Source organism: Labrus mixtus, chromosome 16 (assembly GCF_963584025.1).
Source record: "Labrus mixtus chromosome 16, fLabMix1.1, whole genome shotgun sequence".
NCBI classification, from domain to species: Eukaryota; Metazoa; Chordata; class Actinopteri; order Labriformes; family Labridae; genus Labrus; species Labrus mixtus.
The window spans coordinates 26,203,538-26,230,553 of record NC_083627.1 but is presented as its reverse complement, the minus strand read 5'-3'; the positions used below and the strand labels follow the sequence as shown (position 1 = coordinate 26,230,553).

Here is a 27,016-nt window from a genome sequence, read left to right as displayed (position 1 = left end):
CATTCATAAAGTACTGAAGGAAATTAATTACAAAGAATACTTAAATACATTTGCAAAAAGTGAAACATTTGTTATAACACATATTATACATAGATTGGGTTGCTGTACACAAACAGTACATATAAAAAGAATGTAGGCATTCCACTCTCCCTTTGTGACACACATGCACAAACACACACACACACACACACACACACACACACACAGACAAACACACACACACACACACAAACACACACACACACACACACACACACACACAAACACACACACACACACACACACACACACACACACAAACACACACACACACACAAACACACACACACACACAAACACACACACACACACACACACACACACACACACACACACACACACACACAGTGTGCTACTGCTCTGATTGTTGGTGGCAGATCTATCTCAGTGCGTTTTATTTTTTCCATTTGACAAAGCCTGGGGAACAAGCGCCAGCTCTGGAGCCATCCTGCTTATCCAGCCCCCACACCCACCGTTCCCAGTGGGTGGTGTTTTCTGTGCCCGCTACTGTGCCAAGCGTGACATGTGACAGTAGCGGCACATGGCCTCGTAACACCCCCGCTTCTTCCCCCTCCCACCCCAGTCCTCTGCAGGCTCGTTTCCCCCCCGACTGTCTGAGAACACCCCGCAACAACCTCAGCACACTTGTCATGTTCCTTCTCGCTCTGTTGCCAGCAACCCCAAATGACTAGCTCGAAGGCACGCACATGCACACAACCTTGCATATACACAGATGCCTATCAGTGCAATTAAACGCATGTAGTGACACACACATCAATGCAGAGATGTAGGTACAGAAACAAGATGCCACGTGCCTGAGAAGCTAAAGCTAAGTCTGCAGAGATCAAACCTTTCACAGACGCAGGGAAGATGTGCTGCTGTTTGACTTTCACTGCACACACCTTCTTTTTTACGTAAGAAAGGGTGCAAACATGCCAGGTTGTGTTTGTATCAGTCAGATTCAGTCAGTCCTTCAGCTGCTTCCTCCCTCTTCCAAAAATCCTCTTTTGGTTTCTTGGAATTGTATCTTTTCCTCTATCCTGTCCTGTGTCTTTCTGATTATTTCTAAACAAGACTGATCATTATCCCCTCTGTTTGCTAGCTACAATATCATTCCAAATTATTTGGGTGTGCTTCGATGAAAAACATGTCAAATCTCTGTTTTGGTTGGTATTTTAGAAGGAGAAATAAGATGTCTGACATAAATAATCTCTACATAGCACAACTAAAAAATTAAATACATTTATAAATAAAAATAAAATTGCAGGGACTTTCATGAAACACTTGCGCTAAGCTTGGGGATAGTGATGTGAGGGACATAGGTTATGTGTAAATAAAAGATGATATCCATGGCAGGTTGAGGAAGATCTGAGCATTGAATACCTTCAATCTCAAGTTTCTAACCAGCTGCGCTAATATTTCAATTATCCTCGTAAATAAATGAAATGGCATTAACATTATTCTTTCATCCTCTGTTGTGGTGGGAGGAAGCTACTGAGTTGCTCTGTGATTTGGGAGATATGGATGGAAATATTATTTCCAAGATAATGCAACCGATAACATATATGTGTCTTTTAAGAAGCATTGATTTTTTATTTAATATTTTTGTTGTTTCTATTGGTTCCTTATTGAATTATTTTTAATATTTTTTAGTGATATCAAGGAACAGGTAGCTTTAGCTTGAAAACCAAACAATGACTGCAATTCAGTAAAAAAAAAAAAAAAAGACTTGCATAGAATGGCTTACACTTCTTTCAGCAAATAGGAACAGGGACATTTTCCACTTGATTAAAAAACCGTGAGGATCCTGATGATAGTTTTCTTGATAGCAAAACAGCTCTAGTAGATCAGCTCCTCGAAATTTGGCAAATGATAACATAACAGCAACTCCACTGTTTTTTTTCTGTCAATAATGTAACAACTAGCTCATCAACACATAATAATGTTGAATGTTCCAATCAGGCGAATACATTTACTTTGATATCACTGCCTTTGTCTGCACCACAAGGGTTCCTCATTCCTCTAGTGTTGCTTCTCATCCTCTCTTTTTTCCTCCATAAATTGCAGCTTGCAACCCTTTCTCCATCTGTCACAGTGGCATCAGCTACAAGAAGACCTTTCTTTTTCAGACGGCGCTGACATTTACATTTGCCCCTCTATCAAAGAAAAAGGAAAGGTTGTGACCTCATGACCCTTTCGCCATCGTTGTCACACATTCTGCCTTGAGCAAAGAGGGAGCTTACACTGATTCCCCTGTGATGCAACACCACTGACAGCATGTGTGTGTGTGGAATAATATGACGACAATATATAAAATATGAACACATGTCAAAAAAATAGTTCAGCCATAATGGTTCCTGACACACTTTCTTCCTTTAACTACCCGTCTTTGCTTTTGGCTGCCTACACTTGCAAAATGTGTTCTGAAGCCAGAAAATAAGAATGAAAATGTGCTAAATAAATTGTTTTAAAAAGTGGCTTACTAAGAAGGTTTTACCTAAATGAAAATTCTATGTTATTTACACTTACCTCCTATTATTCACTATTCTTTTCTATTTGTTAAGCTCGTAAGATAATATCAAATCTGTGGATCGCCAAATACTGCAACAAATTCAGCAACAATCCAAGACAAATTGTAAATCCCTATCAGTCTGAAAAATCTAAATTATAAGGTAAAGCTAGCAAGAGAATACAAGAAATATATTGAGAAACTGGACAGAAAAACTGAGATACTGCACACCATGAGAGATGGGAGACCCAGTCCTGAAAATGTGATTTCAGTGAGCTGAAGTAACTGGCGTGACGGCCTTGCAGAAATCAATAGAAGCTCCCTTGTGTGTAAGAGCAAGTCAACAGAGCAGAGAGTAGCACAGAGTCAGGGCATACAGATAATATTTATGTAGAGGGAGACTGCCAACAACCACCAGGGACCATGTATAATTCTGATTCATACATCTTAAAAGCAGTGATCTGGTAAATATGAGGCATGTTCATTTATTCAATAAGAATAAATGCAGCAACAGTTCAGAACAGGAGAATTGTTTGGTATTCCTCTTTTACATATTCATGCACACGTCTCTATGATTGTGTGTCTTTTTCTTTTTTAAGATGTCTCTGAGCACACCATAACACACTCATCTATCCATATCTGCTTATCTTTACATATGTGTGGAGGTTCTATTATGTAGGACAGACTGTGAGCATCCATGCTGCTGTTAGTTGTGTTTACGTTAATCCAGCCAAAACATCTACAATATAATACATGTCTAGATGTCTATGGTACATATAATTAGCAGGTTTATCAACCTCATGAAAAAATGCACAGCGTGTGCACACAACCAACTCTAATTGATGTCCCCTTTCCGCACAATTTACATACATTACAAACACTGCATAGTCAGAGCAGCCGTAAAACATTAGTCTGGCAAGGCCGAAAGGTGGAACCCAATTGCACAAACACAGCCATGTGAAAATGGCATAAAACGTGCATTTTAGACTCATTTTTGTTTTTCTTTCCTGTTTTCCCCCCTCAGGAGATCCTTACGCTTTTAATGGCTATGCTAATTGCGAATGTTCCACGAGAATACTAATAAGGGTAGTAATTAGTGTAACATGGACTGCTGCTCAGTGTGGACAGGAGTTGGTTTTTGCTTTTGAAATCGCTTGTAAAACGGAACTGAAGCCCCTGGCAGAGAGTGGACCTTTCTAAATTAGCATTGGGGCTGTTTGGCAGATACTTAATGCTAACAAACTTTTCACTCTAAAAATGAAGCAATGCAAAGGATGTCACACTTTTTTTGTCCATTCATACACTCCTAGCCGAATATAGCACTGGTTAAAAGACAGTTTGACTGCCACTACATGATCAGAGGGCTGTAATAGCTCTGTCTATGGAGTATAACAGTTGATATGAAGAGGCCTTGGGAGCAATGCCCTGTTTTCGCCCAGATGGCCCTCTGCTTTACGTGGGATAATGAAATTTCACTTACTAACAAACTGCATTCTATTGAATTAACATGATAGGCATCATCCCTCCTCACAGCTCGGGGTGTCATAAGTCGAACCAGAGCTCCCCGTTCACTGGGCACATCAATCACACACAAGAGAGGCAGTAAAAGCATAAAAAGCCCAATAACCATGACAGTACGAGAAGAAGGAATGATACATGGCTGAGATGATCCTGCAAGACTGTAATATGGGGGTCTCCAACTTATAGCCATGCTGTTATTTTAGAGACAAACCGCCAATAACTCTCTTGTCACTGTGAGAGCTCAATATACACATTTAACTGTGTTGGCAATTTAATTGCTTGATCTCCCTTGTATTGTGTGTTGAATTGGCTGAATATGGCTTATGACATTCAGTCCCCAAGCTGTTTTTTACGTTGGAATTTCAAACATAATGAAATGGTTTAATAAAAGATGGCCAGCAGGGGAAGTAGCGATGTGTCGCTTGACAGAGTGCTGAAAACCAAATCTTCAAGCAATGTGCTGTGGCCATGAAACGTCACATTATGGACAAATCAAATAAAACACAATTTAAGCGTATTTAAGTGATGATACTGAGGTGCAGTTGGATTCTGCTTCTTCCTGTCGGTTCAAAGCAGCAAAAGTGTGGGATCAGTTGTTCTTGGAAGGTTCCCAAAAGGAAGAATAAAACAGGCTCTCTGCCGTCATCACCCTGATTTAAGCCATGAATAAATACAGGCATTTGGGCTGCATGAACAGAGGAGCTTCTTTCTGGCAAAAGACTGTTGTGCATTTGGACGGCAGTATGAGAGTAAGAGCATCTAATCGTGTAAATAGTGTTATGCAGAGATAAGACCGTCTGAGATGAGGATTATTACACTATACTAAATGTATCCCCACAAGTCTCCATTCAACATGTCAATTATGATTTAAGATTTTCACATTCCATGCTTGAAATTTTTTTTCAAAATCAAGGAACAGAAACAGTTGGTGCGCATTTTGATATGCAGAAGTCAGCTCTATCTTCATCATGGTGAAACCTTTTTAAGCTACATTTAAAAAAAAATTTTTTGTGTGTTTAAAGCATCAGGTTTTTTTAAAACACAAACATAGAGACTGTAATGATCACACCCATCAACATAAAACAATGAGGAAATGAATGAATAAAAATTGATTGTCTCCATCAGCTGCAGTGTAGGGTCCTGTCAGTTCCTGAATTTTTAATTCATCTGTGACACTTTGAGAAAGTGTTTTCAAAAGTCAAAAGTCAAAGTCATCTTTATTGTCAAACATGCTGGACATTCAGAAAAATCAAAAAAATGTTTCTCTCCGAACCAAGGTGTAAGCTAAGTATAATAAGATTTTAAAAACTATAATACAAAAATACCTAATATAAGGATAACAAAACAGATACACAAAAGTACAAGATGATGTGCAAAAGATGTGCATTCAAAAAAACAACAACAAATGTGAATGGACATATATCTATTTCATATTGTAATACATGAACATATATATTAGTTCACATCCTGCAAATCTGATGAAGTAGACTCAAGAGCCCATGCTGATGGATCATAAATGACACAGCTTCTGTTGGGCGATTGATGGGAAGCCCAGGTGGAAATAAACAAACACACAATCACCTGTGTGTGACCGGAGTGTTCTAGAAAGCCACAGAGGATAGAGGAAATGGATTTCCAAGCTTGCTTCCAATGTTTTTGCTCTGTATGTTTTTTATTTTTAAGCTCAAGGCAGATATGATTTAAAATAAATAGCAGGATTTGTAGCTCTAAGCTTCACCACTTGAAATCAATTTTCACCATTCTTGTACATTATTTGGCATGCTGCTACATCAAAGCACTCAATCACAGAATAGACCTGATGTCGATAAAATGAAACTGAGTCTCGTGGATAACTTTTACCGACAAGCACGTTCTGGCAGTTTCTTGCCTGGTCATCGGAGCAGTCCTCTCTTTGTTGGCCAACCAGCCCCTGTAAGGCCGCTTGCTAATAAAACGTAAGCGATATTATTCCTTAAAGGGAGAACCAAGCCCTAGTAACAATGTGTTTGTACCTGTACACATGTGCTGAGAGTGTGTGCCCTTGTGTGTGTGTACATAGCAAGAATTTGGCTCAATAAAGGAGACAGTCATAAGTGTACCCTCTTCTGCCTATAAAGAAGGTCATAAAAGGCTGCTGCTTTACAGTAACAGTTCATTAGTTAGACAGGCAGCCTTGGGTCCCTCCAATCAGGACCCCATACCATCCATCAGCCGCAGTCTGACGCAGCCTCTGTAACCACCGTTTACAGCCGCAATCACTACTCTATAACCTATAACATGGTTTGTTTAAAGGCGTATTAAACAAAGAGAAATGACTTCATTGCAACATGTAGAGTAGCTCAGAGAAACATTTATGGTTGAGCTACCTCTGTGTGATGGATCGAGTAGAGGTGTGTATGTGGTATTTGCATGTGGTTGTGTGTGTGATTGGGACTGTGGACTGCATTTTTTCCCATATGGAGTTGGGACTGCTCAAAGCAAAATGCAACGTGGTCTTCGATGTTTTTCACTGACAAAACACAATTTCACTGATACAACATAAGAAAGCTCAATTTAATCTTTGTTGCTCTCCATTTGTCCACCTACCCATTCATGACAAAACACTACAAACACACATACATACATACAAGCACAAAGATTAGGACTGAGCCACAGCAGATAGAGCTCTATTGCATATTATCTCTTATCATCATTGCACAGGCTTTTGTGATTGCATGTGGCATGATTGCCTTCTTTGGATGAGCATGACAGATGTGTATACCACCACTGCTGTGCATGGGCACTCAAGGAGTGCGTGTTTTAGGTTACATCTGTGATTCTACTGTCTGTTGTTATCGCTCTTGGCACCACTAACAGCCCCCAGCAATCACGGATTGGGAAGTGGGAGCCACTATGAGCGGGTGGCAAACGGACAAAAGGTCTGATGTGTATCAGAGACTGCAGGAGCAGAGGACATATGCTCGAGTCCACTAGCAGTAAAGAAAATCACAACAATTACACTCTGAGACATTCCCTGCACATATGTCAGCTACAGCAGAAAAATATTGAATAACACACAGAAGATTACAATGTTTCACGACCGCAAAATCTAAATGGCATACACAGGAAGAGCAAAAGTAAAACACAAACTGACAGTTTGTTTCCTCACAGCTGGATGAGCACAAAAGCATGAGATATTGCTCAAGGATGATTAATGTATTAAATCCAACAGTCTATTTCTGTAAAATAACAACTGTGAAGGCTATAGGCTTCCGACAGGTGCTTCATGAAGGTGCTAATCGGCGTGAAGCTGTGTAATCGCTCCTTCAGTTGAGCCTCTCTTTCTAGAGAAGGACGGAGGAACAGCGGTGACAATGACATGATCTGATATCCCCAAGGAAAACATTGGTTTAAAACTGCTGCATATGCATTGGATTAGCTGCAGAAGTCTTACTTTTGATGAAGACAGATTTAAGAATTTAAAACACTGAAATACAGATATAAGTTCTGATAGTTCATCCTTGCACTTAAATTATAGACAACTATCTTTTCCCTTTACATCCTTTATAGTTAATGGTATTCTATAATCAATTTTTAACAGTTAGAAATCCTCTTCTACCACAACACTTCACCTTGCAGATTCATGATGTCTAAATAAGCTAAAATAAAACATTATTTGACAGAACAAGACTCATTCCACTTCTTCATATATTAACCTTGACTGATAAATTGTTATTGTAATCATTAGGAAATTAACACTGTCTGTTAGCCACCATCTGTTCCCATGTTATTCAAACACATAATGCTAGAGCCAATCATATAAGTGACTTCTTTGATGCAATTTGACAACAACTATATAAACATTAATATTCTAAAGTCAGCCAGTGTCTGTAAAAAATGTGTGTAGTTGTATGTCATGGCAGTGTTTCCCCTAGGTTTACAGCTTTGGGGGGGCGGGCCGCTGCATGGTGAGAAAGATAGAGACAATGCAGGAAATGGTGATGTTCATCTGTGGCACCTGCCCTGAGTTTCCACACATCCCTTAGCTGTGGCCATGACAACCCACCTGCCCTCTGGGAATAATTGTTTAGTGCCATTGACTCCTCGGAATAGAATTTATACATGCTAGCATCGAATGTTCTACATGCTGCGAGATTCACCCAAATACACAGGCAACACATTCTCTGTGTGAGCACCAAATAGTTACTTTTCTTGATAAGAAAGATGCATGCATATCCTCAAACACGCACAATAGACTTCTATATCTACTATCTATAAAGAAGCAGACAAGGGCTGGCCCCTCTTTTTGGGGGGGCTAAGAATTACACAAGCTTTAATGTAATTACAGGACTGGCAAGGACACAATCTCTCTGCTTATTGCTCTGTGCCGGGCCCTCTTGAGAGCGACAGACAGGAGCATGCTCAGAGCACTTGTCCAATCTCTAATGACAACAGCACACCCTTTCCACCATAATCCTTTCATTTCTGTCCACTCATGGGAGAGGGACAGAGAGGCATGTGGTGCGTTGTCTGTGTGTGTGTGTGTGGGGGGGGGGGGTGACAGCAGTGACAGCAGCAGACAGTGATGGAGTGAACAGGGAAGGTAGAATTTTGAGGATTGAGGTCTAATAATCTCTGACAAAGTGGATTTTGGGTTAAAAAAAAACAAGTCATCCTTTAAAAAGGTCATCTGGTACAGGGGGATTGTGGTGAGAATCTGCTTTGTTAAAAGGTTAAAAGGTCAAAAAAGGAGCAATAGAAAACATTTTAAACCCATATTACACATACAACCACTTTCTTTCTATCACACTCACACAGGTTTTCTGGTGATGGAAATTCTCCAGACGTGCAACAGCAGGCCACCTCTCTTGGGTCTCGTAACCATAAACACACAAACACATATTCTCCTGGATCTTGTCTGCATGAAACAGAGTTCATTAAACAGACTAGAAAATCATGAATATCATTCTGAAACCATTTACTGACCAAAACAAAAATACTGACAGAATCCTAATGCTCACACCACATTTGGGATTTAAAAGAGTGATTTTTCAATAGTTTTGCAGAAGAACAAGCTATAGCAGCAGATAAACATTCACTGTGCTAATTGTCTGGGCAAATGGCTTGGCTGGGGATCAATGGCAGCTTTATAGATGCACCAGCAGAAGCAGCCAGACGGGCTGACTTAGCGATGCACTCGACATGGCAGCAGCCATCTTGTCAGGATTGTCAGCAGCACTGAATAAAGATGGGAGTTTTCTTAATCCTCAGCTCTCGTCTTTAACTTTAAAGTTGTTGTTGTTAACATGCACCTTCCCACCTCCTATCTGTCTCCTGGGGGACTTCCCAGTGGGTGTATCTCCCTGGGCACCACAGAATGTGAAACGGAGAGTAACTGTTTGTTTAATGTTAATGGCAGCCAGATGCCTGGCTTGGTTTACCACCTTTTGGTGTTGTTGTGAATCGCAACAACAGTAGAGTCTTTGAGAAAAGAAAGAGAAAGAAGAGGAGGGGGCACACCAACAGATGTCTCATCATAGCATCTGCTGGGAGAGCACGATAGGACGGCACAAAAGAAAGGAAGATTAAAACTTGACAATGACAAATTCATTTGAAAGCTAATTGATTATCACAAACTGAATTCATTAAAGCTTTCACTACACAAGCATGCTGCCTGGTTGTAATTAAGATGCAATGAATTCAGGGTGAACATATGTGGAGTTGTACATACTGAATCAATCTATCAGGTGACAGAGGATGCTAGAATGTACAGTATGTAAGTATAGTGCTTTAATATCATTAGTGTTTTTATTTCTTTTAAACAAGGTTGCACTCTCTCTCTTGCACTGACGTGTTCTCTTTTTCTGCTAGTTTTTCATCCATTATACACCACCTAAGTGATGGAGCCGGCACTAGGGCACTTGACTGAATATTATTAGTTCAATGAGCGAACAAAGGGATAAATTACAGTCCAGCCAGTAGCAGTAAGGCAGATAACAAATGCAGAAAAAAACATTGACAGGCAGAGAGCAGAAAGATGTGCAGTTATGATAGTGATGCACTTATAAACAGCATTCTGCTATGTTACATTTTAGCTGGAGGCTCCTGTGAAAACATCTGATTTTAAACAATATTATCTTGGGGTGATTGGGTCCATCTTGATGAATTACATTCACCAGCCTCTGAGATATTCACATTAATACTTCCTCCCACACATCCAGTGTGCAGACCATTTACCCTCCCTCCAAAACCTCCAGCAGCAACGCTCATGCAGAAACGCACATTATGACTGCTTTGCAAGCAACCAACAGGACTTGCTTAAGGTGCTTTTGAAACTGAATTTAGCCGTTGCTTTCTCATGTGATAAGCCCTTGATTTGGTCAGCCCATTGGGCCCTGCAGGGGTAACTCCAAAAACTCTCTCATGCTTTATCAAATCAGCGACATACAGTACATTAGATTCATCTACTCCAGGAAAATGTAAGGTGCAAGGTGGGAAAAGGCCAAAATGTGTATTTGTTTTAGTCACACTTAATCTCACCAATTGAATGTCAGTGAACGGAATATCAATATCTTATAAAGTATTGCCTTGTTACCACACACAGTGCATTGATATCAGGATGTAGTATGACCAAAGAAAAAGATCAGTCAAACAATGTATGTAAAAAATACGGAAGAATGGTCAAGAGGTCCAGTCTTTGGTTGTTCAAGGCCTGGTGTACATGAAATGGGTAAGAAGAACATTTTGTAATCTGTCGCACATCAGAGTGATTGAACAAACCTAGTAGGGAAGTGTTGGTGTCACAGTGCATTCTTGAGTTGTAACCTGCCATGGGACTGCAGATGTAAACTAGCCCTAAGTTAACTACGGTACAATGCATCAAATGGCAAAATTTGTGTTAAATATTGTGCATGGCCCCTTTACAAATAAAATAGATTAAAGGAGATCTATTATGCTGATCCATACTTAAATACATACAAATAATGTTACGATGTCTTCGCGAGCCAGAACCTGACATCAGGTTATGCCAACGTATTAGAGCAAAGCATGGAGCAAAGTGGCATGACAAGCCCACCCAGGCAGCTCTTTTGAGGACACACCCACCCAGAAGACCACTCAAATGTCACTGCGACTGCAAACAGAGCTGGCCAATCAGTGGAAAGAAGGCACATGGGGAAGGGTTGCCTTTAAGGGACAGCAGCTGAAATTAACCGTTTCAGGCAGAGGCTAAAATGGGGAACTTTAATGACACCAGTATGAGATAAATAAGGAGGGTTTTGAGCTACACATCTTGCAAAGCTATCAATGGGTGTCCCAGACTGACATAATTAATGGTGTCCCCTGTAAATCAAATGAAAAGAAAAAAAAATTGATTCACTGTTTCATGTGACTGATCAAAAATTTTTCCCTGACTACATAGATAAATTTACTGATGTTCCAATAAAACGAAGACACAGAAACATGACATTGCTTTATACAGAAACAGCTCTGCTTACCATTGTCCTGACCTCAGGCAATGCTGCAGGGCGGCCTATTAATAACAGCCATTAATATATGTCTGAAATGTTAAATGTACTTTGACTTCTATAGCACTTTCTAGTCTTCTGACTACTCAAAGCGCTTTTACACTACATGTCACATTCACCCATTCACACCGAATTCACATGCGAATGGCAGAGAATGTTATGTAAAGTATACAACCACCCACCAGTACTACATTCATTCACAAGCATTCAAAAGCTGCTGGCGATTCAGTGTCTTGCCTAAAGGCATTTTGGAGCTGGGGATCGATCCCCAGACCTTCAGACTGAGAGACAACAGAGCCACAGCCGAAAAGCCGGCGTGTGTGTATGTGTATTTATAAAGGGAGGAAACCGGTATGTGTGTACAGGGGTTTTGTGCATGAAACTTGCAGCACGTACATGAGCCAAGCGGCAACATCTGGTGTTGAAAAACAAAGCCAATGCGGAAGTGCATAAAACTGAAGATCCTGGAGTAAGGCTGGCTCCAAGTGACCCAGAAGTCACATACCCACATCGTTCAAAAAAGCCTAACTATGGAAAACATGTATCGTTCATGAAATAAAAACGGATGTGTTACAAAGAAATTCACTTCTCGTACAGTGCCATGAGGACAATAACTAATCAGACCATTATCGTTATCAGCTCTCAGCCTGGTGTTAGGTTGAGACAGCATTTCCAGCATGGCGACCACCAATGGAAGCCCCCTGCAGTAACCAATGGGTGACATCACTCAGGCTTCATCCACTATTATTTACTGTCTATGGTATGAGTATATTTGCATGAATACACATCATTATGATTATGCTAATGATTATGCTTGTGTGCCACAGTATCGGTTATAAAACCAGCTACAGGGCACACACCAGCCTCATATCGGGAAAGTTTACATTACTAGTTATCTTGCTTGAGCCCTGCAGGCCTATGGCAGCCTGACTCACACAAAGGTCAACAATTATTTCTCGAATATAGTAACTTCATATAATGTTCCTTTAAATTTCTGTTTATCAGTGAAAAACGTAATCTAAATTGCATAATAAAAACTTCAATTATTTCATGAACATTTAAAATCAGATCATTGACACAACTGCACAAAATCTTTGGGGCCTTTAACTGATCTAATGTGCATACCTCATTGCATGCAGTAATTGCCTTTCTTCACATGGCCATTAAACGATGTAGCCTCAGGGAAACAACCCAAATGGCATTACATTAGGATGCAATAAGAATTAAGAGGCTGGCCATTTCCTTTTCCTGCACAGAAGATGATATAATTCTATTTCGGGATCTCCATCTCATAGCCATACACATCTCTTTCCCTCCTGGCTCTCTCTGTGATTCTCCCCTGAGATGCTGTTCGTTCTATGAGAAGGGCTGGTGCACATTGATCCCCTCTATCTGTGTCGGGTCAGTGGATACAGCCACACTCAGCATTTTCTGTATGCCTGGAGAGTACCCAGGCTGTCACAGGCTACTTTCCCCTACTAGCCCTGAATATTCACCCTCCCTTTAAGGACAGTGACAGGCAATCTTTGTGGAACCCCCCTGGGTCACCGCCCCATGCGCTGCATGGATGTCAGATATTTAGATAAAGTGTGGCGTACAATATGAGACCCTGACATACAAGATGTCCAAAGGGGCTGCTTTTGTGTGGCCTGTGTCAGATGCTTTAATACAAAAGCTGAGAGGTGAATTTGAGTGTGGGAATCAGTAGGGTCAGTCAAAAATCACTCAAGCATACTTATTTTAAATAAATATATAAATGGCTCACACTATAAACAAAAAACATTTTGACACAACAAATTCTCCTCAAAGCAAAAAACACCAACAGCTCAGTGGGACTTAAGACCTATGCTTAGCAGCACTCTGACCTCCATTATGGTAATGCTTTCCACCACAATCCTAACTTCTGCAGACAAAATGACAGAACGCCTTATACACGCTCGGAGGGATGCTCTCCCTCCTGTGAATGAGTGTAAGTATGGGGGTTTCATGCCTGGCAACACGTACACAAATGTGACATGTTGCATCTAGTCCTCTGTGAGAGCAGGGGAAGCAGTGTATATCTGTGCGTCGTATGTCTGAACACAGTTCATTGTTAGCATAGTCTCAGGAGTCACATAGTAGTGCATGGATGGACAGTCGAATGTTATAAATACCCATCTGCATACTGTATGTGGTGCAGTGCAGACTCAGTGTCTTTGTGAAGGTATTGATTTGCCTTTAAAAATACATGTGTTCACTATCCTCTGACTACGGAGGAAATATGATAGCAAGGAAGCACACTCTCTAAAAGTGCATGAATTACATTTAAGATGTAATCCAAGAAGTGCAGTCTGTTGTTTTTACTATTTAATTGAAAACAAAAAAGAAGATTTAAATGATCAATATCAAATTTCAAGTTTCCATGAGACCTCTTGCCAAACATATTTTGGGGGCACCGGTAGCCTAGTGGTTAGTGTGTGGGACCCATGTACGGAGGCTACAGTCCACTGTCCTATCTCTCTAATAAAGGCACAAAGGCCCCAAAATATATCTTTTATAAAATATACATATATTTTGAGCAACTGAAAATGATCTTATTGAGTTACAAATGGTATAAGCTTCAGCTTGTACTCCAGCTAACTTAAAGGTGTAGCAACTCATACACAAAGGACGACCATCGGCAGTACCAATGACCACAACAACAAATCTGATGTCCCCCTGTAAATTTGTTAGTTAGGACAGCAGTTGCATTGCAAATTATGTGACAACAGTACTTACATTTATTTTTAGTTTGGCCTTTGTGGATTTGTGTTTTCATTCATTTCATGATTCTGTTATATTTTCAGACTGACTCTTATTCTCACTTGTGCTTCACATATGTATCTCAAACTGTCCTGTACCATAGTGCCTACATCAATCAGCTGTTTATGGAACGAGGAGTGCTTACAAATCCAATCCACTGATACCCTGGTAAACCTTTTCAACTTTTAATTAATACAACTGTACAGGGGGGAAACATCTTTAAGATTCAGAAGGTTACCAAAAGTGATCCAGCACTAGGTGGCTCCTCTCGAGGGCCTGTCACACATCCTTTAAGCCGGTGAACTAGCGTAGCTTAGCCTAGAACGCTCACATGGCCCAAAGACTCCCTTCCATCCTCTTCCAGTGCCTCCTGTCCTCTCCAAAGCTTTGATCAGCTAAGCCTGCATGAGTTACAGTATCAGTGCTCGGTTACACTAAGACCCACACTCACACATCCGGAGCTGTGGTGGAGGCCCAACTCCAGCTCCAGCACTAAGCCTCCCAGTTGATATAATCCACCCAGCTTCTTTTCTACCTGCAATGCTTTGGTTTTAAAGAAAACAAATCTAATTTCCATTGTCCCAGTCTGCATTGATCACATATTTCACACCTTAAAATATCTCATCTCCAGGAATTGCACATCAGGTCACCTGCTTTCTTTCAATTACTGCTTCTTCAATCCTCCAACAACAAGCCACTTCACTCTTGCAACCAGGCCTCTTTTCTTGGACCTTTCACCATGGGACAGCCCCCCTCCCCCAGTAAAACACCACTACCTTCATCAGCAGCACCACCTAGCTCCCTACCACCAGGGGATGGACCGGGTCTGCCCTGTCAACCCCTGGCTCCATTGACAGAGGATAAAAGGATAAAGAGCCTCTGCTCAGGGACTGATTACTTACATCTGCCAGGATAAATCCCAGCACACACACATACACACACACGAGTACAAACACCATACAGAGGCACACACTTGGCCTGCTGCTATCTGCTGCAGCAAATGCACTGATGCGTGTATTGTTTTCTGACATAAGCATGTGGTATGTGAGGAAGCTGTGTCCGGGTGTGTGTGTGTGTGTGTGTGTTTCTGGACTTTTATTCATGTGAAAGTAAAATGTTATAGGTCAATAAACATATATGAACACAAGTAAAATTAACTGTTAACAAAACAGCCGTCACTAACTTTGCATTATTGGATCTATAAACATGTCAGAGGCTTTAACAGCAATTCAGTCAACACAACAGCAATAACCCTGAGCAGGGGTCTCCCCCACCTGTAAGTGTTGAGACACTCAGAGCACCTCAGCCCTCTTCATAAACAAACAATACAAGTTTCATCATCATGTTTCTATGTTATTCACAGATAATATAAAATACAACAATATTTTGTTGCAGTTATATAAAGTCATTTGTGCTTCAACGCACTCCCTTTGGTGTCTTGTTGACTTTAACCATGCCAGGCTATGCCGAATGATTTTCAATAGCTTGTAAATAAACTCCAAGCTGTTGGCAAGGCACTTTTTCTGATAAAGCCAATGCTGAAGGGCTATCACTGGGCAACAGCCTACCCAATCATCTACTACAGTTACAAATGTCTATAGGGTCGGCCACAAAAGAATGATAAAAAACAGTGTTCAAAATAAAGTTTAGCATGCATATGTGCACTGAAAGAAAGCAATATTTTGCTAATTGAGAGGCAATATCAAGGGTTTTCCTGAGGCCATGGAGTATTTTTATTTTGCCATATTCAAAGCATGAACAGAGCTCGGATTTTTCAGCTGGCCTGTTAACTAAACAAACGTCAAATATCCAAAGAATGGCAGTGTCACAGAGTGATAGAGTTTAGCCTTTGACCACAGTGTTGTCACATAACACTGTCCTCATGAGTTCCCATTGATTGCCAGTATTAGAAAGCTGGCATCACTATCAGACATTCCCAGTGAGCACACGTCAGGCTGGCCCACTGACCTCTCGCTTCCAGCTCATCTTTCGCTCCCAGGGAGTAGATGTGGAAAAATCATAACTCTCATAAGAGCATATTAATCCCGTGGTCTGAGCGCATGCTGCCTGTGAGAGCTTACCTCTGTCAACAGAGATGTGTGTGTGCTCTTTCACACACACACACACACACCTGTGAATATACAGTGTACTGAAAAGGTGCCAGACAGGAGACCAAAAGAATTACTGCTATCCCAGGCAGCAATCTTATAACAGTTACTAATTATTCACTTAACAAGGCAATGAAATACTAAGCAACGAATTGTCTTGTTAAGGTGTTAAAACAGATCTGTCACACTACCAACATCCTTTCATGTTGGTATGGCAACTGTTTGACACTGCAGCTTTAAACTCCTCTACTGAATTGTGTCTTTACAGGACAAAAAACTAAGCCTAAGGGCCAATAAGGTGGACATTGAAATCATCTCACAGAGAACATACTTGTATTTCCAAAGTTTGCAGATTCAGGAGTTGACTAAACTTCATTAAACTTTTGCAGGAGTTGTTAATATTTTTTGGTAATGTTATCAATGATAATCTATCATTTATTTATAATAAAAATATATGATTTGGGTGCTTGATTATGTGGGCCACATACCCTCTTCAATGGTGCAAGGAGTAACAAGAAATCATGCATCCAATTACTGCCATCTTCAGGCACTATGAGAGGAGGCCCTTTAATCTGTGAAAGTCACTAAATCGTGACTAAAAATCTTCATAGTGAAAGCTAAAGTCATACACACATATCTTAGCAAGTGACGATAACAAAAAGACTGAATGTATCGTGTGTTTAAAAGCCAGCAGAATGACAGCAATGCATGACAGTTACATCATCAAACAGCCTTGAGATTGCGGAAACCATTAAAACGCCCAATGTAGGGAAAGCACGAGAGTGTGTCTTTGGAGTGCCCGGGTGATGCAGTGCTTTACGATGCCAGGTTACATTTAAATTCAACACCAACGACAGGCGACAGCTGCGACAGGGAGTTACATGGGAAATAGCGCCGCGATGTCATATAGTAAAAAGTGAAAGCAGCTGGCTTTTGCGCAACAACGGGGCTGCACACATACCAAACATTACAAAGCCCAGCGTTTCCCCTTGGACGCACAATGTGTGAAGCGCTGCGGGGCAAAGCGCGCGCCATAAACAGATACGCGCGAACGGGCACACACATACACACGGCACATACAACAGTTTTAACACGCCTGAGCCAACCAGCGGCAGCTTAGTGGAGGGATTTAGCCAGGATGTTTACCTCGGTGTCGTAGATTTTGGTGATGAGAGAGAACGAGTACTTCCTGGACTCCCGTATGTGCTGGATGGCGAGCTGCACCGCCGGTTCGATCCCCTGGCTAATACTGCTCATCAAGGCCGACTCGTTCATGGGCATTAGAACCATGATTGGCAAGTTTTCCCCGTCCCTGGCGAACCAGCTGTTGTCCTGTCCGTGTTTGGTACGATCGTTGCACACCTTGGCCAGAGTAGGGTGAAACAGCAAAACAGAGAGCAGCAGGCATCTCGGGAGGAACATCTCCCAGCCGCTGCAGTCCCTCCGGGCTGAAGCCATGCGACCGCGCAGGGTGACCAAACGAGATCCCAGCGTGCCCCTCACTGTTTGAGCATCGCAAAATCGGGCTTGTCCGGGATGCTCTGACGCCCGTCCGTCAAGGAAACCGTATTTCAAAGCAGAACAGACAGGAACGCCGCAGCAGCCCTGCAGTGGCCAAACTCGTCGTATGTATTGTCACTGCAAAATCAGAAAAATATTTCTACTGAATGACAGGCACTGTAAGAATATTCCAAGGGCGCAGATCCGCGCTACTGCGTCTCGGTGTCCGTCATCCAAACGATCTCCTGTCAAAACAGCCCTCTTATTCAGCCCCCGTTTCCACCTTTAATTTGAACCACTTATCTTAAAGCGCGGGAATGTCCTGAAGGATGTCCCGAAAGCAAGAAGTCTCTCGCATATGTAGACAGGAATGTGTCACTTTCTCGATGACAGTTGTTGCGGATACAGAAATCACCTCCGAAGTAAATTCCCTGACGATGGCAACTGTTTGGCATCCCAGCCAAACGCAGAGCTCAATGTGACAGACTACAACGCGAAAACAGACTACAAACAAATGGAGCCGATGTTGAAATCTTGACCGCAGAGGTCCGGGGGGGAGATGTCGAGAGAGTCTGCCCTGACAGCCTGTGGGACCGGGATGCTCATCTCTGATGGTGCGTCAGAGAAGCGCCCGAGCCTTGCTGCTGCTTGCCGCGCGCGCAAGAGGGAGCACTGAATGTGGAGGAGGAGAGGAAACGAGGGAGGGGAGGGGAGGAGGTAAGTGAGGAGGAGAGGAGGGATACAACAGCCTGGTGGAAAGGCTGCAGAGGCTTTATGCAGGGCAGACACATCAGCGGCTTGACAGCCAGGAGTGATTTACTGGGCTTTCATCTTATGGGAAGCAGACGGCGGTTCAGACATGCATGCAGGCTATTTAAAATATACTTGCCATGCAGATGTACAGTTCTGTTAATAAAGCAGCATCAAAAACACTTCTTGTTGCTTTAGTTTAAGTGACTCATTATAAATGCGTTACCTAGGGATGGAGAGATTGTTCCCACAGGTAGCTGAGCTTTGATCCCTCTTTACCTGTTTCCCCTGTCTGCTGAAGCGTCCCATAGCATGATAAGACACAGCTTCCTGTTTAGTCAAATTCCACTCAATATTTTTTTAATAAGATGGATGTAACAAAGACAATTATACCAAATCGTTGGACAACAATAAGACTGAAAAGTAAAAGGTGCAGGTCAAACCAAAGAAGGCCGGAAACAAGCAGAGGCTCTCAGAAAAGTAAATAACGTGCCTATTTTCAGATATTGTATGGTTTTTCTGTTTAATCGATTTCACAGGAAAAGTTCATTTCACGTTCAAAGTGAACTTGTGAAAATAAACTTGAATCTTTTAGAGGAAGTATACCAGTGGCCATAATGAATATAAGTTTAATCTACTACATTCTAATATAATAAATGACTTGAAAAAGACCAGAGTATCTGCTTTAAGTCCATTTGAATTTCAGCACCATGGGCAGTGAACCATCCATTCTGTGAAGCTTCAGTGCTGTCCATGGTGCTGAAATGAACAAGACAGCAGCTCCTTGAACTCCCATTGACATATGTGTATTAGCCTATTACCTGTACTTCCTCAGGGCAAGGGAACACATTATGTCTTTGCAAGGTATTACCTTCTCCTGCAAGCCCCCAGGTCCAAAAAATGCAAACAATGCAATAGTTTGAAACACAGTTCATGATATTGTTTAACAGGCTGTGGATATAAACAGAATATTCAGCCAGGGGGTAACAGCTCACTGCATGTGGGAAATAATAAACACTTTTCAAGTTATCAGCTGCACCTGTATTTCAACCGGAGCCACACATACAGTCTGACCTATTCAAGAAGAAGAAAAATGACACACAGCATCCAGGGGTTCCTTTAAAAGATGCCTGAATAAAAGCACAAAAAGTAGTAAAGTAGAATGAATCTCTTGCGCTTTAGCCCTTCCACAAATGGAGGTCTCTAAGAGAATGCATCTATTGGCATCTATTAAGGTGCAAAGGACTAACATTTTGTCACAGCTTGCATCTTACTCAGAGTCAAACCTCTACAAATAGGAGTGTCACGTGAGAAGACCCCTTTTCATGATCACTGTTTACATGTGTAAGCTGTTGCTACATCCCTCAGTATCCCCCTAACCATGGACATGAACCTATATGACGCAACAGCTTTGGATACATTTCTTGTTGTTTGGCAACTGTAAGACGATTTGTCATCATATGCAGGATTATTGAAATAAACTTTCAAGAAGCATTTCATATTTTAGATTATTGTACTGAAATTGGTTATCATGTAATAACCTTAATTTAGCAAATACTCGTAATTAGAATATGATTTTTTCATGCCTCGCACTTTTTTCCTTTTTTCCATTAGGGCTTTAGGCACAAAACTATCATGGCTGACAAAGCAGAGCTGAAAAAAACAGGTAATTTATCACAAGGCAAAGAAACTTCATGCATACATCACAAGGGATCTCGGAACAGCACTCAAGGATTATAATCTAGATCTTTCTCTATCTCTGGCAAACACATTTTCATATATTCATATTTCAATTATTCTCTCAAATCAGACATATTCTCTCACAACATCACTACATGACAGGGTCTTGTTTTTCAAGAAAAAAATAGTGGCTGAAGAAACTAGACACGGAATCCTGTAAGGTGATTGCAGTGAGTATAATAGCAAAATGTAAAAAAATGTAAAAAAAAAAATGTAAAAAAAATTATAATAATAAGTAGCTGTTTTCATGAATTTTGTATTCATCTGGAATACTAACTCATCACACAGCTCTATTTTCCCTCTTCTCTCAGAGATCGTCCTTTCTATTCAGAATGGTCCACATGAAGAAGTAGGTCAGGTTTGTCGTCCCATCTGTTTGTTTCACACAAGACAACAAGCCTCCCTGCTCAATTCCTCAAACACCCAGATAGTACCAAGATAAAGAGCGACAACACAACATCAAACAGAAAATTAAATGATTTTGTACATAAGGAGAGGAAATTATTATTCTATTGGTATTGAAAAGCTTTGACATGAGGTTTTTGTACAACTCTTTCATGACATTTCAAGGTAGAATCAAGCAATGCCTCTAAATTGATGCAGTTTGTCTTTTACGAATGTAGAAATGCTGCGTGTCCAGCTAATCATTGTTGCAGACGCCCAAATGAAAATGTCCATTTCATTTCAGTTTATGAATCATTCATTAAGTTTTCAATCACGGCTCTGCAATCTGCCCATCCTTACTAACCGCGATGTCAAGCCAATATATCATCACTAATTGGAACAAACTTGTGTGCTATGAAGGGCACACACTGATAAAATTATGTAGATGTTGGTACTTGAGCAATCAGAGAACAAATCTTATATCATGACACAAGATACAATGATTCATGGTTCTGCACCTGCATTCATGGGGGTGATTTTTCAGGAAATAGCAGCACACGCTTTGAAGAAGTCCATGACAGTCCCAGTCAAGCTGTTTCTCATCCTGAAGATCACTGTGTCCCCTGTAAAACCAAAACATGTTAACATGTTATTTGAGCCCGAACAGTAATCTCTTCTAAATCGAATTAAGTAATTTGGTTCCTAAACATTAAATGAGACATTTCACAATAGGAAACATAACTGTGGTCTGTGGGTTAGGCTGAAGAGTAGATCTTTGCAATAAGTAGTCAAATACTGTCCCACATACTTGAATTTGTATATACTTTAAAGTATAAAATTATTAAGGTGAATCCCAAAATGTATTAATAGTAAGATAGAAGTAATTTGAAACCGGAAGGGGGGGGGGGGGGTCTAGTTGCTCTCTGACTCTTAAAATACAATGCCACTACTGATGGAAGTTACAAGTACACCAAGTTCTCTTTCTGGATAAATTTTGTGGTTCAGGCAAAAATGTGTTTGCTAGTTTATCCAAAATGTGACAAGACAGTCAAACACAAGCTGATGAGAAAACTTATCAGACACACAACAGAGTGTGAGAAATCGTATGTAAGGCACTGGCCCTAAGGATACCTGGTTTTATGGGGAGTCTCAGAATGCAGTACCAGGCTCAGTGACGACACAACATGGTCATAACCTCTCAGGTAGTGTAATGAGTTATTTTTTATACAGTTGGTCCTGTAAATCAATTAGAAACAAACCAACATATGACAAGGAATTCAGAATTGTATCTTCTGATCACCTGAAACTCAATGCTGAAATGACTCACAGATTTATCATCCAATCCACACAAGTGCACACGTGCTTGCACACGCACACACTCACACACACAGAGCAGCTGACATGTCCCTGCTTAATACAGATTAATGGGGTTGCCTGAGGAGATCCCTCACCTAAACTCTGACAAAACGCCATAAGATGCTCTATGAATTTCAAATGCCAGGTATTCAGAATCGAATGAATGAAAAATTATCTTTCCAATGCTTTCATATTTCATAGCTCAGATGTTTGTGCTACCGTGAGGAATTTCCAAAATGAGACAATGCCTAAACACCATATGACAATTAATCAACTTCAGGTCGCTTTCATGGAAACTTGTTCTCTTGCAGTTATTTTAATAACTACACATGATCAAAATACTGCTGTGTTGATTGAAATTGACTGGCTAAGACACATGGAAACGTTTGCCTTTTTATCCATACATCCTGTTACTTATTCACGATTTACCTGTGATGGGTCATTGTGTTAAGTTTGGTATATCTATCCCTATATCTGTCACTAAGGCTAAGTTTGATTTGAACACAAAAAACTACAGTTTGAAAATCATAGCTGCAATCTCAACAATAAGACATACACTGAAGGTAAAAGCAAGAACAGATTTCATTTATCCCCATGCAATATCTTTAGTTCAGTTATCTCACACATGATTGATCTCAAAACTCCAATTCAAGGACACTGGACTCTATCTCACTTAAAATGGTGCATATAAGTGACTCTACGATACAGCAGGGAACATTTTATTATGCATCTCTGAGATGCTTCTTCCCCTTGTTCTCGACACGCTTGCCCTGCGAGTTACAGTGGCAGCTACTTGAATAATTGGTTTCAGAATCTGGAGTCACAGTCCTGCAAATCCCATGCATACCAACAAGTAGAGGAGTGATTTTTCAATAGGGCGTGTTCCATGCATGGCATCAGAGATTGAATTTTTTATGAGCTTGAAAAACATGGAAAACTGCAGACTGTCAACTGGGAAATTTCCCTTTTGTGATAAGGGAGATGGATAACTCAGATAGCCTTTGTTGGGGATACCTTAGAGTACATTTCTGACTATATTTATTTTGTTCACTTTAGTGACATAAATGTTGAAGCACATGTAATGCACATGTAGAGTAAAGGGGAAAGTGCCTCATATCAACATTACTTCACCATTTACTGGCTTCATAAAAAAAAGAGGAACGCATCAAATTGATTTTTCAAAAGATGTAAATGGAAAACAACAAAACGCTGCCCTCTTACAGGCTCAGGATGATGTTGGGATAAATAAAAACCCAGCTAACACAAAGAGTGGGACAAGGGATGTCACAAAATGTTAAATATGACCCAATAAAGTGTGTTTTTGTGTCAAAGTACACACATTTCAACTGGTCTTTTTTATTAAACTTTTGAGAGTTGTAGGTTAACCACTCAGGGTAGCCACATGGTTGTTGTAAAATAAGCAAACCAGTAAAAGAAAGAAACCAGTATGAGTTAACAACCATTAATAAAAGCAGGGAGTGAGTGGAGTAATGAGACTTACACATGAAATGGCCTGTACATGTCAACAAGGTCTAGTAAAGCTTTCTGATTAAATTAAGTGAAAACACCTGTGTGGGTTGATGATGGCTTCTGTCAGCTTCTTCAGTAGTACATGGCACTATACCGGAAACAAACATGTTTATATAACACTTTTAAAAATGACCAATAAGGTCAATGTTTTACAAAAGCAGGCTAATAGTTTTCAAAAACAAATATAAGTTTCAATGAGATACAAATCACTTTCTCGCTGTTTTTGCTTCTCTACTTTTGTCGCAAATGTAAACTAAATTACGCATTTTTTCACAGTTGAGACTACCTTGGTGAGATTGAATCAGCCATTAACTTCATGTTGAAACATATTACTTGTTAGACAGTCTTGTAAAACATTGTAAAACATGTTAGCAGTCTTATACTTTGGTGTTCGTTGCTGCCTCTTGCAGCTGTTTGCACTTTAAGCTGGTGTTTAGCTATCTGAGAGAAACTTCAAAGAAAACTTACAGGTCGTTTAATTTAATCAGGTTAATTTTGCTGTTTGTTTTTTTGCCCCCTTATTTAATATTTTGACTTATATTCAGAATATTAAGACAGAAGTTGATATTTTTTAAGACCCCTCAAAGAAAGAGGGCTCTAGCCTTTTTTCAGGAATGTCATGTTTAAGAATGAGAGTAACATCTTTGTTATGCTACAAATATTTTTTAATTTTACATTGGAGCTAGATAACAGGGATTTTTAGGAATTTGGAAATGTATTCAAACCAGTGTTGTGTTGTCCATGACCTAGAGTCCTCAGAGTGTGCTGCTATTTATCTCCAGGAAAAACAGATGCTACATAGCTGCGTTACTTGAATGTAATTAACATTGCAAAATAGTCAAATGCAAAAAATGACTGGGACAAACGTTGGCTATTTTGCTGATGGACAGACAGCATTACAGCAGGGTGTACTCCAGGCCGAGTGTTATGTCAGAATGAGCATAAACTGCTCATGTTTCTGATTTAAAGGAGCTCCTCTGCTGTGCACCCAGGAGAGATAATTTTGAATGGGCATGCTACATTTGTCCTGGTCAGAACGGGTTATTGTAGCCTTTCTTATTCCATTCTGAAATTAAATCAGGAATAGTGGAGGAGACTGCGTAAAGTAGGCCACTGCCTTCAAAGGAGCTTCGGCTATGGCTGTGCAGTGGGAGGACACTATTTTGATTACTGTCAAGTCTTTGTAACAGCAAGAACTATGTCTTACATAATCACACTTACAATGAATGTTTCTAACGTCATGTACAGCAGAGCTGCTCGAGAGCAGGGCTTGTTTTAAAGGCAGTTGTACACGCCTGCAGGTTGAATATAACAAGGTGGAAAAAGGGAAGAGTTCAGCCTGTGAATGTCAGACTAATACAGCCACATATTAAGATAAATTGGTATACCCCTGAAGAAATTATTTTTGCAGAATAATGATTAAAAATTGTTTTGGATTGAGTAAATATTTAGATTCTTGTGTGATACATAGAGATAAAAGGGGAATGTATATCCTCTCTGACAAGGAATAGTCTGAAAATAGATCCACAAACTAGCACCCTTTTGATCCATGCATGCTAATTTTTCTCATGTACCAGAAGGAGCTGTCTCTGACTCATACTCAATGTATATTGACCCTGCCTACTATAAAAACCAAAGAAATCTACTTCATAACACAAATTCAAAACAAATCACCATCTGCTGTTGTCTTACTTTTCTGAGATTGATTAATCACTCCTGACATGTGGAACCATAATACACCAGATTATCTTTATTTTATGAAGAAGCAGGTCTCTCAAACCTTGTAAATTAAGGAGAATGGAGTTTGAGATTATGTTTTTAGTCATGCTAAGAGGAAAACATAGGCCTACATAATAGACTGAGTCTGTGGTATGCAGTGTAACCTCGGCTTTAAGGAGGTACAGTCCAAAGTAACAACATGTCAATGTGTCGTCTCAGTTTTAGTGCTCTGATGTCAGATCGCCGGCTTAATAATAAGGCCTGGGGTGGTGGGAGAGCATGGTAAACGAGCTAGTGGAGAAGCTAGTCACGCTATTTCACATTAGCCCCAAACTATTAATAAAAACTGTCAGTCTAATTAGTGGGTATGGCGAGATATATACACACAAAGGCAAGCACCAGTATACTGACTTAGACAGACAAACATGGTCACAGGCCCATGCACACACACTCAGCTCGAGTCTGCCCTCATCACATGCGTCACTGTTCTTCCTCGTACAGAATCCTGTACAAACTGTCACTCAAAGCGATAATACAGATACTTACAGGAGAGTGAAAGGAAAATCGAGAGAAAGTCTGAGGGTTCAAATGAGGAATTGAGGGGAAATAAGAAAGAGATGAAGAATAAAGAATCTCCTGGTCAAAGTTAATGATAGACGTTGATGTATGTGCACATGGCCAGCCGCAGTGCACGTTTTTAGAAATGGAAGGAGGGGACAGCGGTTTTCCAAGACCTCCCACAACGACTCTCCCCACCAGCATTAATTATACATAATGCCTTTCCATCTACTAAGACAAAGAGACGACACCCTTAAGACGTTCAAAGCAGTTAGATGATGTCTGTGTTAGTTGATTTGGCTCTTCGGGACAAAGATGGCTTCATTTGTTAGTCGTTTCTTTTTCTCTTCTAATGGAAACAGGAGATGCTAAGCTTTTCTGAGCTCTAACATGTGTATTGATCACTGATTGCTGCTGGATTGCTGACATACTATTGGCTCAGCAATTTGAACTGTGGAGTGCAGTGTCAAGTCCATGGGCACTTGTGCAGAAATCCAGCTCAGTTGCAGTTGATTCTTGCTTGTGCTTTTTGTCAAATCCAGTACAGTGTCTGTGATCTGAACAGGCACAGCTTTCACCCAAAGCAAGGCCTCAGAGAGCTGCCCTCATTTCTGGGTTATCATTATGACAAACTGAGGAACTGTTCCTAGACAGTGAAAGGGAGGCTTTTCAGGGAAACGTTTCAGTTTTTATTGTAACCTCAGCTTTTTTTTCTTCAGTAGCAAACACAAAATGTTTTTTTACCTGGATCAAATCGTATATGGATTCTCCTTAAGTCAACAACTTTAAATCCAATTTTAATGGAGAAGATCAGAACTTGCATGTAACACATCACACAAATATATATCTAATATCCTTATATTTATCCTTATAAAAGAGGATCTATTACTGTTCATGCAAATCTGTTCATGCAAAGTATAGAATTTATGAAGAAAGTATATTCCCTCTCATTTAGGCATGGAAGATGAACATATATGCATTGATTTGCACAAAAAAAACTTACATGCTAACACACA

The 27,016-nt window shown here is 40.5% G+C and overlaps 1 protein-coding gene across 1 annotated transcript in view; it reads right to left on the bottom strand.

The window, feature by feature from the left end:
• gabbr2 (gamma-aminobutyric acid (GABA) B receptor, 2) overlaps positions 1-18,623 on the bottom strand; it is a 173,944-nt gene extending 155,321 nt beyond the window's left edge. Inside the window, exon 1 of the mRNA XM_061059533.1 lies at positions 17,610-18,623. Within this exon, the coding sequence (XP_060915516.1) occupies positions 17,610-17,921 (312 nt within the window). The 5' untranslated portion in view covers positions 17,922-18,623. The remainder of the gene's footprint in view (positions 1-17,609) is intronic.
• Between the last annotated feature and the right edge of the window lie 8,393 nt (positions 18,624-27,016).